This window comes from Sinocyclocheilus anshuiensis, unplaced genomic scaffold (genome assembly GCF_001515605.1).
Source record: "Sinocyclocheilus anshuiensis isolate Anshui unplaced genomic scaffold, SAMN03320099.WGS_v1.1 scaffold1857, whole genome shotgun sequence".
In the NCBI taxonomy this organism is placed as follows: domain Eukaryota; kingdom Metazoa; phylum Chordata; class Actinopteri; order Cypriniformes; family Cyprinidae; genus Sinocyclocheilus; species Sinocyclocheilus anshuiensis.
The window spans coordinates 497,646-513,052 of record NW_015540280.1 but is presented as its reverse complement, the minus strand read 5'-3'; the positions used below and the strand labels follow the sequence as shown (position 1 = coordinate 513,052).

The 15,407-nt window shown below is 38.5% G+C and overlaps 1 protein-coding gene across 2 annotated transcripts; it reads right to left on the bottom strand.

The window, feature by feature from the left end:
- Positions 1-9,026: 9,026 nt before the first annotated feature.
- Positions 9,027-15,195, bottom strand: LOC107687300 (F-box only protein 30-like). 2 transcript variants are annotated; one of them, XM_016484582.1, is made up of 3 exons: positions 15,117-15,195; positions 11,737-14,124; positions 9,027-10,611 (listed from the first exon to the last, which is right to left on the bottom strand). In XM_016484582.1, the coding sequence occupies exons 2-3, from the start codon at positions 14,074-14,076 to the stop codon at positions 10,408-10,410; spliced, it is 2,544 nt and encodes an 847-aa protein (XP_016340068.1). In that variant the 5' UTR covers positions 14,077-14,124; positions 15,117-15,195; the 3' UTR covers positions 9,027-10,407. The 2 variants fall into 2 exon arrangements, with proteins under 2 accessions (XP_016340068.1, XP_016340066.1); XM_016484580.1 differs by having other exon boundaries at positions 15,006-15,182.
- Between the last annotated feature and the right edge of the window lie 212 nt (positions 15,196-15,407).

The following is a 15,407-nucleotide window of genomic DNA, read 5'->3' as shown; positions in this document are numbered from 1 at the left end:
GTGATGTGAGAAATGCACCAAAGCGACTGAGAAAAACTGTAAAGTGTTACCAGTTGTTCTAAGTTCTTACTATTTTCAACAAATTGTTTTATTTATTGACTTTAAAATGTCAGGTGATGTAACATGATCTAAACTAATAACATATTTCAGTTGTATTTTTCACACACGTGGAATGCACACATTAAGTCATTCTTAAAAAAAGTTATTATTTTTATAATTTTGGATCATGAATATCACAAAATTATGTTAGCATAGATAGATAGATAGACAGATAGATAGATAGATAGATAGATAGATAGATAGATAGATAGATAGATAGATAGAATTTATCTATCTAATTTATCTAACAACTGACTTAACTGATTATGGTTTGGCAGACTAATATTTGAGTCTGCCAAACCATAAAAACAAAAGCATTTTAATGTATTCTGGAGCACATTAAATGTGTTTCAATGTTTGAATAAATAAATAATTCACTCCAACACATTTTTGATCTACTCTGTGTCAATGAATTATTTTACTTAAACTTTTACACTTGCACTAATGTTAAATGCAATAAACACTCTTATTCCATCTTAATTTTACAACAGTAGCTATCTAAATGAGAATTTTAACAATGGAAATGACATTTATTTCATGCTTCAAAGTGTCAGGGTCTCTTGAAAACATTTGAAATACACATTATTGTCCCTTTCTGAGAAAAAACTGCTTTTTTTGTGTAAGCCTTTTATTTCTGACGGGGAGGGTCAATAGCCAATTCAATTACTGAGTGTTTTTGAGACTCTGCAGGTCACCTGTTCCTGACCTCTGAGAGTTCACATTTAAAAGCTAAGGGTTTCCTTCATTAATTCAGCAACTTCCTGTAATGGCCATATTTCTGCATAATTTTGATGGTCAAGTCATGAGCTTGATTCATAAAACAATAACATTGAAATTAGTCCTCGCGTTGCTAAAACTGTAGCGCAGTGCTTCCTCAGTTCTACACGTACACGTAATGCACTGTAATGAGGGAGAGCATATGGGTTTCTGAAATTGCATGCATCCCAAACTCACATTCATCCTGAAAGTATGTGGGGGGGTTTGATATTTGTCCGACATTTATCATCCCACCCCACTGCTGTCGCCCTTTCCACTGCTGGGCTGATGAGAGTCTCACAGCTGCAGCCCACACAGCAAACATGCTCCTCACGCTGACTCATATAGCATGAACAAAACCTATTTCATTACTTATCATGCTTACAGTCTCAGCTGAAGCCACATACATACATTGCATACTGTATACACCATACAGTATGCAGATGGTGGAGTTTAAATTGGCGGGCTTGAGTTTGTATGTCTTAAAGCAATATTGCCATACAAAGCCAAAATGCAATAAGTTTACCAAAACTGTTATTTATTTTTGCTTGATTTGACATTCAGTTCTAAAATCTCATTTATAAAATGGATTGTTCTGACACTACATTCTGTAACAATGGTAAAGCAGTCGAATACAGAATCTTGTTCAGAACATGTTTTTTGCGCTTAAAGGAATAGTTCCCCCAAAAATGAAACTTTGCTTTTTTGTAGATGAGTTTGTTTCTTCATCAGATTTGAAGAACTGTAGCATTACATTACTTGCTCAGCAATGGATGCTCTGCAGTGAATGGGTGCCGTCAGAATGAGAGTCCAAACAGCTGATAAAAACATCACAATAATCCACAAGTAATCCACACCACTCCAGTCCATCAACTGACAGTCCATCTTGAGAAGTGAAAATTTGTGTTTGTAAAAAAACAAATCCATCATTTAGACGTTTTAAATTTAAAACATTTATTTTGCCCAAAATACGAGTCCATAATCCATAATAACACTTCCTCCAGTGATAAAGTCCATCCTCTGTTGTCCTCTCACATCAAAATCCACCCACATATTAATATAAAGCTGTGTTGGACTGTTTTCACTTATAAACAGTGTTTGATCTGTGAATAATTCTCTCCTGACTTTTTCACTGGAGAAAGCAATGTTATGGATAGAAGACATTAACTGATGGACTGGAGTGGTGTGGATTACTGTGATGTTTTTATCAGCTGTTTGGACTCTCATTCTGTCGGCACCCATTCACTGCAGAGCATCCCTTGGTGAGCAAGTGATGCAATGCTACATTTCTCCAATTTTTTTATGTTTTTTTTAAATGTAATCATTTAAAAATATTCATTGCTTTAATTTCCACCCCACATACAGCAGCTAGTCCTCTCTGAACTAAAAATGGTTCACACTCTATCATATGGTTTTCCTCTAGATCATACACAGAAAAAAATGGTGCAGAACTAGAACCTACTGAAGTGTACAGGCCAATACGTCCTAAACCAAGTCTGTCCATGTCTGGACGCTGCCAATTGAAACACTCCACTGATCAGAGTACTTTTATCTCAACTGGAGGACTATCACTTCATGCTTGCTTACCTGAGGCACGCTCAGAGCCAATTCACCTGCTATGGTGTGCAATCAACAAGCATCATTTCAATCAGAAAAACACATCTCAACACAATAAAGATCTCGGTTGTTTTCATATGAGACTGTGTGAATAGACAAGATGCTAGCAAACAATGGCTCAATCAAAACCTCAGTCAACAGACGGCGTGAGCACTGGAGCAGATCGTCGATTTGTCACGCACAGGCGCATTCATTCAAATAAGAAACATGACAGAACGAGAAAACCGCCACTGAGTCGTGTAAGGACGACAGCCTGGCTTCTCTGACAAAGCAGGTCATGTTCCGGTTTGAGTGACACTGCAGTTTTCATCAGCTTCAAATATTTGCCTCTTGGCTCCCAAAGCAAAGTTTAAAGTTTGTTCTTATGACAAATACTTTTCTACATGCTGTGTAAAAGAATAAAACAAGACGAAATGATAAAGGCAGTGAACAAACACGCATGCACAAACATATACTGGACAACATTTGTATATTATCCATTATATTCCCTAACGATCCTATAGATATAGATACATGTGGAAAAGTAGCGTTAACGCAGCCGGCATTAAGGACATACAACATCAAAATGAAAATAGATGGAAACGATCTTCAAAACAATGTCTTGTAGTCTGTATCTTGCGAAAATGAGATGTAAAAATAGCCGAAAATAAGAATGCCAATGGAATGAAAGACACGAGTGACTTCAATATATATGATTTTTGCAGTTTTATTTTTGTCCACAATCTAATTTCAACGACTTTACAAAATAAGAAAAACATAGAAAGCAGTGTGATTTTAGTATTACTGAAATTAATGGTTTAATATTTTGAATCAATGTTTAAGTTCTTTATGTTTTACTTTATTTCAATTAATGTTTATTTTATTTAAAGTAAGAAAATGCCTTTTTTGGTGTTTTTAATTTGACAAGTTTACGAGCGTCTTCTTTTTTTCCTTTAAAAACGAGATTTGATCAAACGGGACCACTAAAGTTGTTCAATTAATTAATTGCTGTAGTCTCCCATTATAGAAGTTTACGCACCTATAACGACTTCCTCTTCTAATAACCCCTGAACTGTAAAAAGTGTCCCCTGTGGCATCATCAGGGCTGCGTTCAGCCCCGACAAAAACGGTGAAAAACGTTTTTTAATGGAAACGGTGGTGCGTTGAACACCAACCGTAGCAAAACGGTGCACACCGGTTTGAGCTTGAACTTGCCCCTGGTAAGTCCGTTAGGACATCATCATTTTCGCTGAACCCTATAAAGCCCACCGTACCTCATACAATACTTGATACATGAATTCTGTTAAGGCCTCCAAATTATCAACGTGATCAAAACTTTTTGTCATCTGACTGATAGTTCATACATTTTAAATAAGGCCTTTTATTTTCATTTTAGTTTCAACATCCTCCTTCAAGTCATATACATGTGTCTCTTTGCTGTGAGATATCTTACTATTATTAACCCCCCTTAGTATCTTATTAAGACAAATTATGGTTAGATATAGAGTGACAACTTATATTTTTAAACATCTGATTTAAGTATTTTGCTAAAGATCTTACTGAATTAGCCAACAAGCTATGAGAATCTAAATATCAGTAGCCTATCGGCACCAAATTGCATTTTTTTATTTCTTTTTTGCTGTTTGGGCCTCTGAATAAAACTGATATATTTTTCCTCTTAGAGTATGAGCTCCATATTCTCACTATCCACCATTTTCCTAACGAGTCTGTCAGTCTGCTGGTTTTTAAATTATGGGAGGCACTTCCGGTTTGGGGAAGTTCCACTCAAAAAGTCTGAAACAAATCATTTCAAATCACAAAGTTGAGCTACAAACAATCATTGATTGTGAGTTTGACTGAATGAGCTGTACGTTTTCCTTCATGTTCTATTTTCAGTCGTCAGAAAAATAACGTGACGTTTGGTATTTTAATGTGACATGGAATAAAAAGAGTAGCCTATCTATGGCAAGAGCTCTTCTCAGTCCGCTGCATTCGTTTCCTCCTCATTATTACAATTTTTCGTTTGTATTTCGCTGTAAAAGTATGAATATAGATAACTGCGCATTTGTGGTCTGCTCTTCCAATTTAATTTACGATATAAACCATGAATAATTCACTGCAATGCAGTCCGGCTTTTCTCCGAAACGTCTCTTTCCAGGTATTCATGTTATGTTGAAAGTAATTTTTAATGCTATTACACTTGTAAATCGACTTTTATTGTACGATGGTTGAAGGGCGAGTAGAATAATGTCAATTCGTTGTACTTTTTTTTAATTTTTTTTTTTAAATGCTTATCATTGCAATCAAAAAGCAATCTTTCGCTGATTGTTTACATTTTACTGGAAGCTAATCCCATAATTTGTGTAAAGCGTCCCCTGATAGCACACATAGGCTACATCACGGAGACGTCTATTTGACGTCTGCAAGACATATTTTTTAGAGCAGTGGTTCCCAACCCTGGTCCTGGAGGCACCCTAACGCTGCACGTTTTGCATGTCTCCTTAATCAAACACACCTGATTCAGGTCATCAGCTCATTAGTAGAGACTCCAAGGCCTAAAATTTGTGTGTCAGAGAAAGGAGACATGCAAAATGTGCAGTGTTGGGGTGCCTCCAGGACCAGGATTGGGAACCACTGTTTTAGAGTGTTTGCTCATCTGCAATACATCTATAGGACGTCTCCTTTCAGACATCAAATAGACGTCTATGTTTTAAGATGTTTATGGTTTAGAATGTAGACATCTGTCAGATGTTTGTACACAGCAGATGCTTTCCAAATCAAGTGATCTTTAACAGACACCATAGTTAGAGACTGTAAACTGTTATGTTAAATGTCAAACGTTAAACTGAAAAGTTCATAAATTCGTGGCCCGCAAGTCAGACTTTGAAACATCAGCTCCATCTGGTGAGTCAAAACATTCATTGCACTCGCGTATTTGTCCTTCATTAAAAGTGATGTTCCACTTAGACTGAAACTGGATATTCATTAGAAACAGCGTGTTTGTATCGTCCTCCCAGCTTGTCCATCTTCACATACCTTCCCAAATGTAGGTCCCATCAACGCGCTTTATAAACTTAAACCACAGCTTATCGGTATGCGGTTCAGACAGACGCACGTCTCCGATCCACAGATACGGTTCACAGGTGGACAGAAGCGAGCGGCTCGGACTCATCTTCACGGCTCGGTTCGGGTCCCAGTGTCCCATCTCCGGCCTTGAGCCCAGTACAAACACCTCGATATCCAGACACTCTGGGGTCAGAATGACACCAAACCTGAACACAACCATGCCGTGTAACTGGGACTGATCTTCATGTGTCTTCGGTCACTGACATTATAAATGGCTGCGCTAAAAATACACGCAGTACTGTTGACATTTAATGCGATACAGTGGCTGAGAGGGGACAACTGTGTGTTTTACAGGGTTGTAAAGAGATCTCACTTTATACAGGACGGTTTGTAACATTGTGCGTCAAATGTTTCTAGTTTACTGGAAACAAAGTATCCTCCAGTGGGCGCCGCATGGCTCACAAAGGTGAATCCTCCATTGAACTGCATTCAGATCTCAGGGCATTATTTTGCTAGTTTTGAGCAAATTTAAGATTACAATCGTATTTTTAATTTAAAAGACTGGATTTCTGACAGTAACATACAAATAAAAATCCAGATGCATAAATAAAATTATTATTAAACGCTTAATTTCGTAATCACTAGTAGCCTTTGATAAGTAGAGACTGACCAGTGCTGTGAAAAGTAACAGAGATCACATGACCACAGCGCTTTGGAGGAGATGGTCCTCACTGCAGAACGAGGGGGGGCGTGGTTGGATCCAGATCCAACTCCTCCTACCTTACATACCCGTCTCCACCCCCTGATCCCTAAACCTACCCATCTCCACTCCTAAACCTACCCATCTCCACTAGGGCTGTCAAAATGGCTGAAAAACTAAATTCGAATTTTGTACTTAAATATGATCAAAATTCGAATTATATTCGAATTTAAAATGCATAATTTCAGTTAGGGTGAAGAAAAGCTTTTGGCTTCTCTCCTGAGGCCACAAGAGGGCGCATAATTCAAAGCATAAGATAACATGACTATCTGCGAAAAAAAAGTGCAAAATGTTTATAAACCAATTATAATTAAGTTGCTTAAACAACTATAAACAAAACAGCATCATGAATGTATGCATTGTTTAATACAAAGGGCGGAAAGCCAATCACACAGAGTACATTTTTTCATTTAAAAACATGAGATGCCTTGGGATGGGGAAAAACCCGCCATAAAGTCTCGATATATGTTTTTTGGAAAGTTAAACTTGCATTAATTTTACATGGCTTTCTAAACATGCGGCTCTTTTGTGCGAGACGCGAATGCAACGGTGATAGATGTCCCTCTAGAAAATGCGCGAAATATGCGTTCTGTGTGAACGGCTTGGTTTTGATGTAAACAAGATCTTCTCCGCATAGATGTTCTCTTTTCCCGCAATATTTTGAATGAACAACGCAGCAGCGCCGCATCTAGTGGCTTCAACTTCAACAGGCTAACAAAAACATTATAATGCAACAACACTTACATCGTCATCGCATCTCGTGCGCCGCTGATAAGGCTGCCTCAACGCACACCTAAAATTCGAATGCAACATTTTTGCATTCGAATGTGGATTTTTATTTTAAATTCGACGAATATTCGAAATTCAAATTTTTTTTTTGACAGCCCTAATCTCCACCCCTTAATTTACCAATCTTCACCCCCTAGATGTGGATCCAACCACGCCCCCTTGATCTTGTGTTCCGCAGTGAGGGGCTACTGCTTTGGAGGCCCTCTTCTGTGCTTATGTGTGTGATTATCGTTCAGCAAATACACAAATAAAGACATTTTTAAACCCATCTTAAATGAAAATGGCCTATTTAGCAACATTTTGGGCTTCTAAATTCAAGAACATTTACAGTCTTTATAATAATCAGTCTATCCATTATTCGATTTCTAATCTGTCACGCCACCAAAGAATTTTCTGGCCTTAATGAAACACTACCATCAAGTGGTTGGATGAAAAATAATTCATTCATATTTAAAGTTAAGAATAATAATAATTGTTGATGTGATAAATTACAAAGTTTATAAATTGAGAACAGGTTATTATAAAATTCATAGTGTAATCCAATGCTTTTACAGTTAATCTAAACATTTCACCTGCATAGGCTAACAATAATAGGCTAATTATTATTCATGCATTTTTAAGACCTTACCAAATCCAGAAAATCTGATCACACCAGCTCAATTTTAACATCATCTGCACTGGCTACCTGTTAAGTTGCACATTGATTATAAAATACTGCCACTTAGTTATAAAGCCTTGTATGGACTCTTTAGTAGCCTACTTGAGTGACTCTCTATCCCACAAAACTCTGGCTTAGAATATTCAAATCTACAAATAGTATTTGCATGTTTACAGTCACATAAAAAAATGCATTATACTTTAAATGTAAATTAAATGTGATACTGGAACTTGAGAGTGCCTTTTTTGCATACTTAAATACATCTTTATATGTAATTTCATAATTTTGCTGTTTTTGAAATATGGTTGTGTACTGCTGAATGTACTGACAAGCATGGTAAGTTTAAAAATACTTTAATATTATTTGTATCAAATTTCTATTGGCAGTTTTTTCCATATGTTTCTAATTACACACATCTGTAATGATTAAGTTGCAATTTAGTACATTTAAAATGCATTAGCGTACTATCAAATAACACAATACAGTTAAAATTATAAATCAAGACCATTACATTTGATTTAGTTTGTGGGTCAATACACCAAAACTTTGCTTCTTTAAAGCACAAGTGACAAATGATAAATACATGAATGATTTTAAATGTTTTTAATACATTATTACAAAGTGGACCTTTTAAGAGTACTTAAGCATACTTAAAGAGAGTTCAATTCCATGACTATTTTAGAACACCGACGTCGTTTTATTTAATTAATATTATCTATTAAGTCAAGTCATATTATCTAATATGTATATGTATTATCTAAAAAATATATTATTTTAGTATTTAATGTACACTACAAGTGCACATTCAGCACAGTTAAGACACAAGGGTATGCTGCATTGATCAGCATTAATTGAAACAAATTATCTGGATTATGGCTCTGCTCTACAAAAATAAATACCACTCCCCTGACATTTGATTTGTTTTCCCCTCTTCCTACCTTGACATATCTTATCTACTGTAATTTAATTTAGCCATATTTATCATTTGCAACAAAAGGCCACATCTCTTTTGTTTGTTTTAGTAAATGTACACACTTGTGAGTTAAACTGTGTAATGGACAGGACATACCAGGGTCTTCTGAGTAGGTCTTGTATTAACTTTTATGTTAATAAAGATTTATTATAATCTTAGAGACCCAACACGTTCTCAGAGAAAGCAGCTCACAATTTCCCATATAAACCTGTTTAAAGTATGGATGTAGTGAGTAAGCATACATTTAAAAATAAATAAGTAAAAGAACACTGAGCCAAAATAAAGATAATAAAATATATAGATATTTTTAATTCATTTGTCAAAAACCACATGCAACTCAATCAACAGCTGTACTGGCAATTCACCTGCTTAGATCATAAACAACAACCTAATAACCACAAAACAGACTTCATATAACATGGCTTCAGTAATACAATATATGGACTGAATTACACACACAAAAACACTTCATTTTGATTACATGGAAATGAACACACAACATTGGGTGACACACAATTTGAGAAGCCTAAAACAGCTCCTAACACGTAAATGCTGCATAGCTTTCCATAAACCATAAAGGTTAAAAGAAACACTTCTGTGGTGTTTCATTAGCTGCAGATCACACCTTCAAACATTAGCCTTCACAAATTCTCACAGCACTCATTTAAATGCAGACAGGTTAAGATATGTCACACATCACATATATGTAAGTTATAGAGCTCTTCTTTGTACTCAAATATAGTGTTACCTAAGCTTTCCCTGCTCACGGAAACACAATAGCAGAGCATCTGTTTACTCCAGGTTAGTGAGGATAGCGCGGATCAGAGTGCAGACAGCCACAAAATTCAGTAAAGTGCAAATATTGACTCTAAATGCTGATATATGGTTGGCATGCTGATATTGATTGATATAGTACAGGAGAATGAATTCAAATAGTTCAAGGTGTTTTAGAGCGTACGCTTCAGTACAAAGAGAGCGTCCAAACAAATACATTTGACTAAAGTCCATTGGTGCCATTTCTGGATTAAGTCTTTAAGAGTGTGGCAATTGTAAAACTGCTGTTAATGGAAACCTCCTTTCCTATGATAATGTGATAGGAAGAACAGCTCTCTTACTCTGAAACCCAACATAAATCCAAGCCCTTGAATTCTTAAGCATGACAGCTGTTCCCGGGTCAGGGTGAAGTGCACCTGTCTGCGATGTCACCATAAAATGGAGCAAGCCTGAATCATCCAAAAATAATCATAGAAGGTGTCCTTTTCAAAAAGTATCTTAACCAAACCATGCAAATATACTATAGTGTGGATATGTACTGACAGGAACCAGAAGTCATTACCTGATAATCTTTAGAGATTATCTTGCTGTGTCTAGACAAATAAATAAAGTGCTATTTGATAGGTTGAGGCTCATATAATCCCACTGAATTAAGCCTTGTTTCACCAATGTTTACTCTCCTTTAAACCAGTCCTTGGTCTTGATAAAGAAAGCATGCTGTGTCAGAGGAAGCCAAACCATTTTTCTAAGAGGAACCATTAGCATCACACACCTTTAGACCAAATTATTCTTTGATATATTATTAAAAAAATAATCTTAGCATCAAAACAAAAAATATTTATTTTCCTTTTATTTACAGCGATATTATATTGTAGATCGAAGAGGTTAGATATTGTAGTGTTTTAGTTATGTTTTGCAAACTAAGTTTCTGTAGCATTATGATACTGGTTTGAGAACAGATCGAAGCGATCTGCCGTCTCGCGTTAGCTCTCTGGTCGTACACATGCAGGGCAGTGGAACTGCCTCCACTTGTCGGAGGACTTCATTGTATGGGCAACGTTTCAGGTGGTCTGCCATGCTAGAGATGTCTGCAAACTCCCACCGGTTAACCGGGCTAAAGGCTGTGCTGAAACGCCAAACCTGCCGGAAAACAAAACAGTTACTTGACTAACAGCTTAACAATCATTTAATGGTAAAACGTGTTATCCGTTTAGATAGTTTCGTCCACTGAGTTTGGAAAAAGAGTACAGTCAGAAAGAAATAAACAAACTGTTTAACACATTAAAAAAATAAAAAAATAAAAAAATAAAAAATATATATATATATATATATGGACTACGCTTCTCTATTTCCTTCCACTGTAGAAAAATGAAGCCAAAATATCCCAAACTTATTAGAACATACATCATGTAATAAGAACTACCTAAAATCACAGAAACCATCTTTGGGGAAAAAATTTGTTTGAAGTGTAATTGGATTTTATGTTTTTAATTAATTTAATTATTTATTTTTTGGTAATGTCCAATTAGCTTACATGAAGGCCAGGGTTTATAACCTATACTACAGCCAGCCACTAGGGGCGATCAAAATGTTTTGGCTTCACTTTTCAGGACATGTGTTGGGCACACTTGGGGTGTGTTTCAATCAGCTCCCTAGTTCAGTAGTCATGTGCACTGTGACTTTCACTCCCTGAAAAATCCCACAATGCACAGCAACAAAAAACAGGGAGCATCAATGCTCACTATGCTCCTTTACCAGAAATTGTCACACTTCTGAAGCATGAAACAAAATGCATGAGCCAACGCAATAAATATGAGACACAATATAAGATTTGAAAAGACAAACCTTTTTTTTTTTTTTGTATATTTCAGCATAAACACACATCGCTAGACAGGTAGTGAACACATCTAGTTAACATTTATAATTAGTATTTGGCTGAAATTTTGTAAGGACATAATAGAACATATATAGTACATTGTAATAGAACAATGTGTTTAAAGATCATAAAAATAATATCAAAAAGGTAGGGGTTCTGCCTGTTGTTGATTAATAACTACGGTGACATTCTACAATGATGCATGCTGACATTGTACGTAGTCATGTCACTGGAAATTGAGTAATCACTGTCCCCGTGTGTAGTGAGCAAGGGGCCATACCAATGACCAGATTTGTATACACAATATACTGATTTATGAGCTCGGGAGCTGATTGAGATGCACCCTTGGTTTAACATTAGCATGCTGCTACCATTTAGACATACTGTACCTTGTCTTTTATCTGCCAGGTTCGTCTTCCATCCAAATATTGCTTTTTTTCCCATTGTACCACCACCATGCCACGAGTCTGCAGCAGACTAGCACAAACATCCCTCATTGTACGGGACACCATTGACAGCTGACATAGGCTAAAGCCATCCAAAAATCGGGCTACATGTTGAAGTACTTCGAACGGCAATCCACTAAGGTGATCGCACTTGGGTTCAGTCACAGGTTCCGAGATGGGTTGCACCCCGAAGGACCTGAGGTGACGGTCGTGAACAACCTTCGAGCCCTGAGTGGATGGGCAGAATCTGCGTTGGGAGTATGTGCAGCCATAATACGCTAACGGACAACGGTGCTCCATCCAGCCATTGAGTCCAGAGTGGATATCTCCATGAACATTGCGAAAATGTGACAGGAACTCTTCTCGACGGAAGAGCTGGCCGCACTCAAAGGTAAACATGGAGCCCTCGCGTGGAGCCCAACTTGGACGAGGCACAAGCTGCTCCAGCGTCAGATCAAGCCGTAGAGTGCAAAATGGACTCGGTTGTGAAAGGCGTGGTACGGCTCGATCGCAAGCGGAAGCCGATGCAACCTCGCCGACCATCGTACTTGTTGCCAAGATGGCAGCGGGGAAACTAAACGTCTGGGTGCCGAAGTCAACACGTGCGACCCCAAACGCATAGACCGTGTCGGATATCCTCCGAGCTCGTGGTGACTCCTCCAAGCAGAACAGAAGAGCAGCTGCCGTAAAGTCAATTTCGCCAAGTCCCATTGGGTCATCCATTGGCTCCTGATCCAAATCCGATGTGTCCACAGCTTTGTCCTCCATTTTGCAATGTGGATTTCTATGAGGAACAACTTCTGTAAACGACCCCTTCCATCCATTAAGTGCAAGTGGCATAAAGTTGCGCAGCAACTGAAGGTTTTGGAGTTTCCTCTCAAAAGCCCTGTCTTCAAAATCTAATGCCATCATAGGTAGTGCATTGTCTCTCTGGACGGTCAGAGTCTGAGCATGTATAGGTTGCTGCAGCAATGGGGCTTGTGATCCAGAGGTCTCCTGGATCAAGAAAGCATGTTGATCATGTCTGATCTCTGGCCTATGGGGAATTAAAGGACCAACAAACTCCCAAGAACCTCGGGACTCTTGGTTTTGATGGTGTTCGGTGATCGATTCCATTAAGTGATCTACAATACTATGAGAGCCGTTACAGAAACCTTGCCTATCTATGTCTTCCAACATGACTGGGCGACACTCACCTGTTGCCTCATGAGCAAGAACATCTAAAGCGGTTTCTCCAGCATGAATTCCCCCAACAGCCCCAGTCTCACCATCAACCGCCGATGTAACGTCCTTCACATCAAAATCTGCAGACTCCAAAGTTTCTGACTGACTGGGCCTGCCATTGTCGTTTAGTATCGAGCCACTAATTGGCTCGTTGCCTTTGACAGCATCTCCTAATGCACCGAGAGCAGAGGCCAAACTCCTGCCAAGTTCCATGAGTTTCTGGTGCTGTTGAGGCTGTAGCGCCTCCTTTTGGCCATTGACTCTGCTAGCTATTTTATCACAGCTGAGCCCGACGTCTTCTCTCATCCTCACCTTTTCATGCAGTTCCCCATTGTGTTTAGTAAGTCCAGCTGATGCATTAGTGGTTGTACAGTCTGTTTCTGAAGAATTAAGGTGGATCAGGACGTTGAGAGCTGCAGCCAGGCTTTTGGTTGTCTCTACCGTGGTTTGGTAGAGCTCCCCGTAACGTTCTTCTTTTAGACCATTAATCCCATTGGAAATCTTGTCTTTCGAGCAGCCAGCCGTAGGTTCCATCTCAATGGTCTCCACCTGCACACATGGAGGCTGAGCATTTAAGACTAGGCCAGGCTTTTTGTTTTGTCCTGCTGTCCGAGTCTTTTTCTCCGGCCCATTAGTGGGAGCCAGAGAGACGAGTTTGAGTGATGCTAACATGGTGCGCTGGTCCTGAAGGGCAAGGGCCATGTCAAGCTGCTCCTCCTCATCTGCTTCTTGACTCAGTCTCTCGTACGTACGATAAGCTTCGTCGTTTACTGGCCACCTATTCCACTCCATAGTGCAGCACACCACACCTGCAGGACACACCTCAAGGTGCTCTGCCATCTGGCCACGGGCCAGTGTAAAAGGGCATCCAATGCTTTGGTTAAGACATGGCACCCTTTCAAACGGGCACAGCAGCTTGTGTTCAATAGCCTTGCAGCTGTGGAAGACGGCACCACATACAAGAGGGCAGCTGATGAGGTCACAGGAAGTGCCGGGTTCAGGTTTGACCATGCATCTTCTGCTTATGCAGGACATGCAATGAACATGAGGCTCCTCCATTATTTAAGATGACAGCAGCAAGACACAAAAGAGCAGGAGTCTCAACCACTGCAAAACAATGAAAGAAAAACTGAGATAAGATTCTCCAACATGCAGGCTGTGTAAGTCGATTTTTACAGAAAAAACGTAGGGGCATCAACTTATAAATGTAATATTGTAAATCTTAACAGTGTATTGTCATATTATGAAAATTCATGTGGCAAACAGACATTACTTTACCAGGGATGTGCAAAACTACATATTATCAACACTGACTAATAGGTGGGTTGTTTGCACAGCTAGTCATTAATGTCATGGCCAACAGACATCAACAGGCGCAAAGACAGCACAAGGACACGTTTTAAAATTTTTAAACACAAGGTGGACATCCATAGTGGCTGTCATTTCTCTCATTGATGTTTCTTAACTATGTAGTGCACACCGAAAAGCTTTAATTTAATAGTGAAAACCCTTCTTGAATTCCTGGCAGGCTCCCTCCAGCTTTAATGCGGTCTTGATTTTATCCAACACAGCTTTCCTAGTTAGCATAAACAAAACTGGCCCACTTAACTCATGTGTTGCTACTGTTCTACAGGTCTTTGTAGCAATGACACCACATTGAACCATAAACCAAGAAGACAGCAAGAACCTTTAGGATTCCATTAAACTTACTGTTAAAGTTCCCCCAACACACATTGGTTTTAACGTTTACAAAACAATAAGTTGATAAACAGACATTTGACAGAACTGAAAACCTTAAAGAACCACAAAAACTTCATGACACTTCATATAGTACAGAATGAAGTTAAGAAGTGTCCTCGGGATTATGGTAGTGATCTTTATTTTGCTTAAGTTTAACTTTGATTTACTTTATTATTGTCTGCTTAGGTTAGCCTGTTAGCTAGCTGAACTTTCTTCCTTCGGTCTACATAAACAAACTACTCACTTACCCACAAGCTATGTCAACTGACTCCCCGCGTTACTCACGCCCCTCGCCTGTTTCTTTCACTTGTCCGATTTTACGATGAAACGGGACACTTTAAAACACTGCTGTATGGTACACAATCATCACCGTTCGTCCTGTCCAAAAACGCTCCATCCGGCCGGGACGCGCGCCGATGACGTCATCGCGCACATTCGAGCGTCATGACGTTGGGTTTATTTTGACTCCAGAAGAGTATCTGCTGCGTACCTCAGCAAACCAGGTCAGCTCACAAAAGGACGTTATTTAACACTCGACTGGTGTTATGAAATCAATTTGGAGCAAAAACATGGCAGGTACTTAGCCTATATTTATTTTAATTTAATTTCTAAACAAAACATTAAATATATTAGGGGTGTGTGATAATTAG

What these genes read in the sequence shown, in the direction of transcription:
- LOC107687300 (XM_016484582.1), bottom strand. Translation starts at nt 14,076, where the DNA reads ATGGAGGAGCCTCATGTTCATTGCATGTCCTGCATAAGCAGAAGATGC. An exon ending in CCTGGCAGATAAAAGACAAG is followed by an intron (nt 10,612 to 11,736) that starts GTACAGTATGTC and finishes GTTTTCCGGCAG; the next exon opens with GTTTGGCGTTTCAGCACAGC.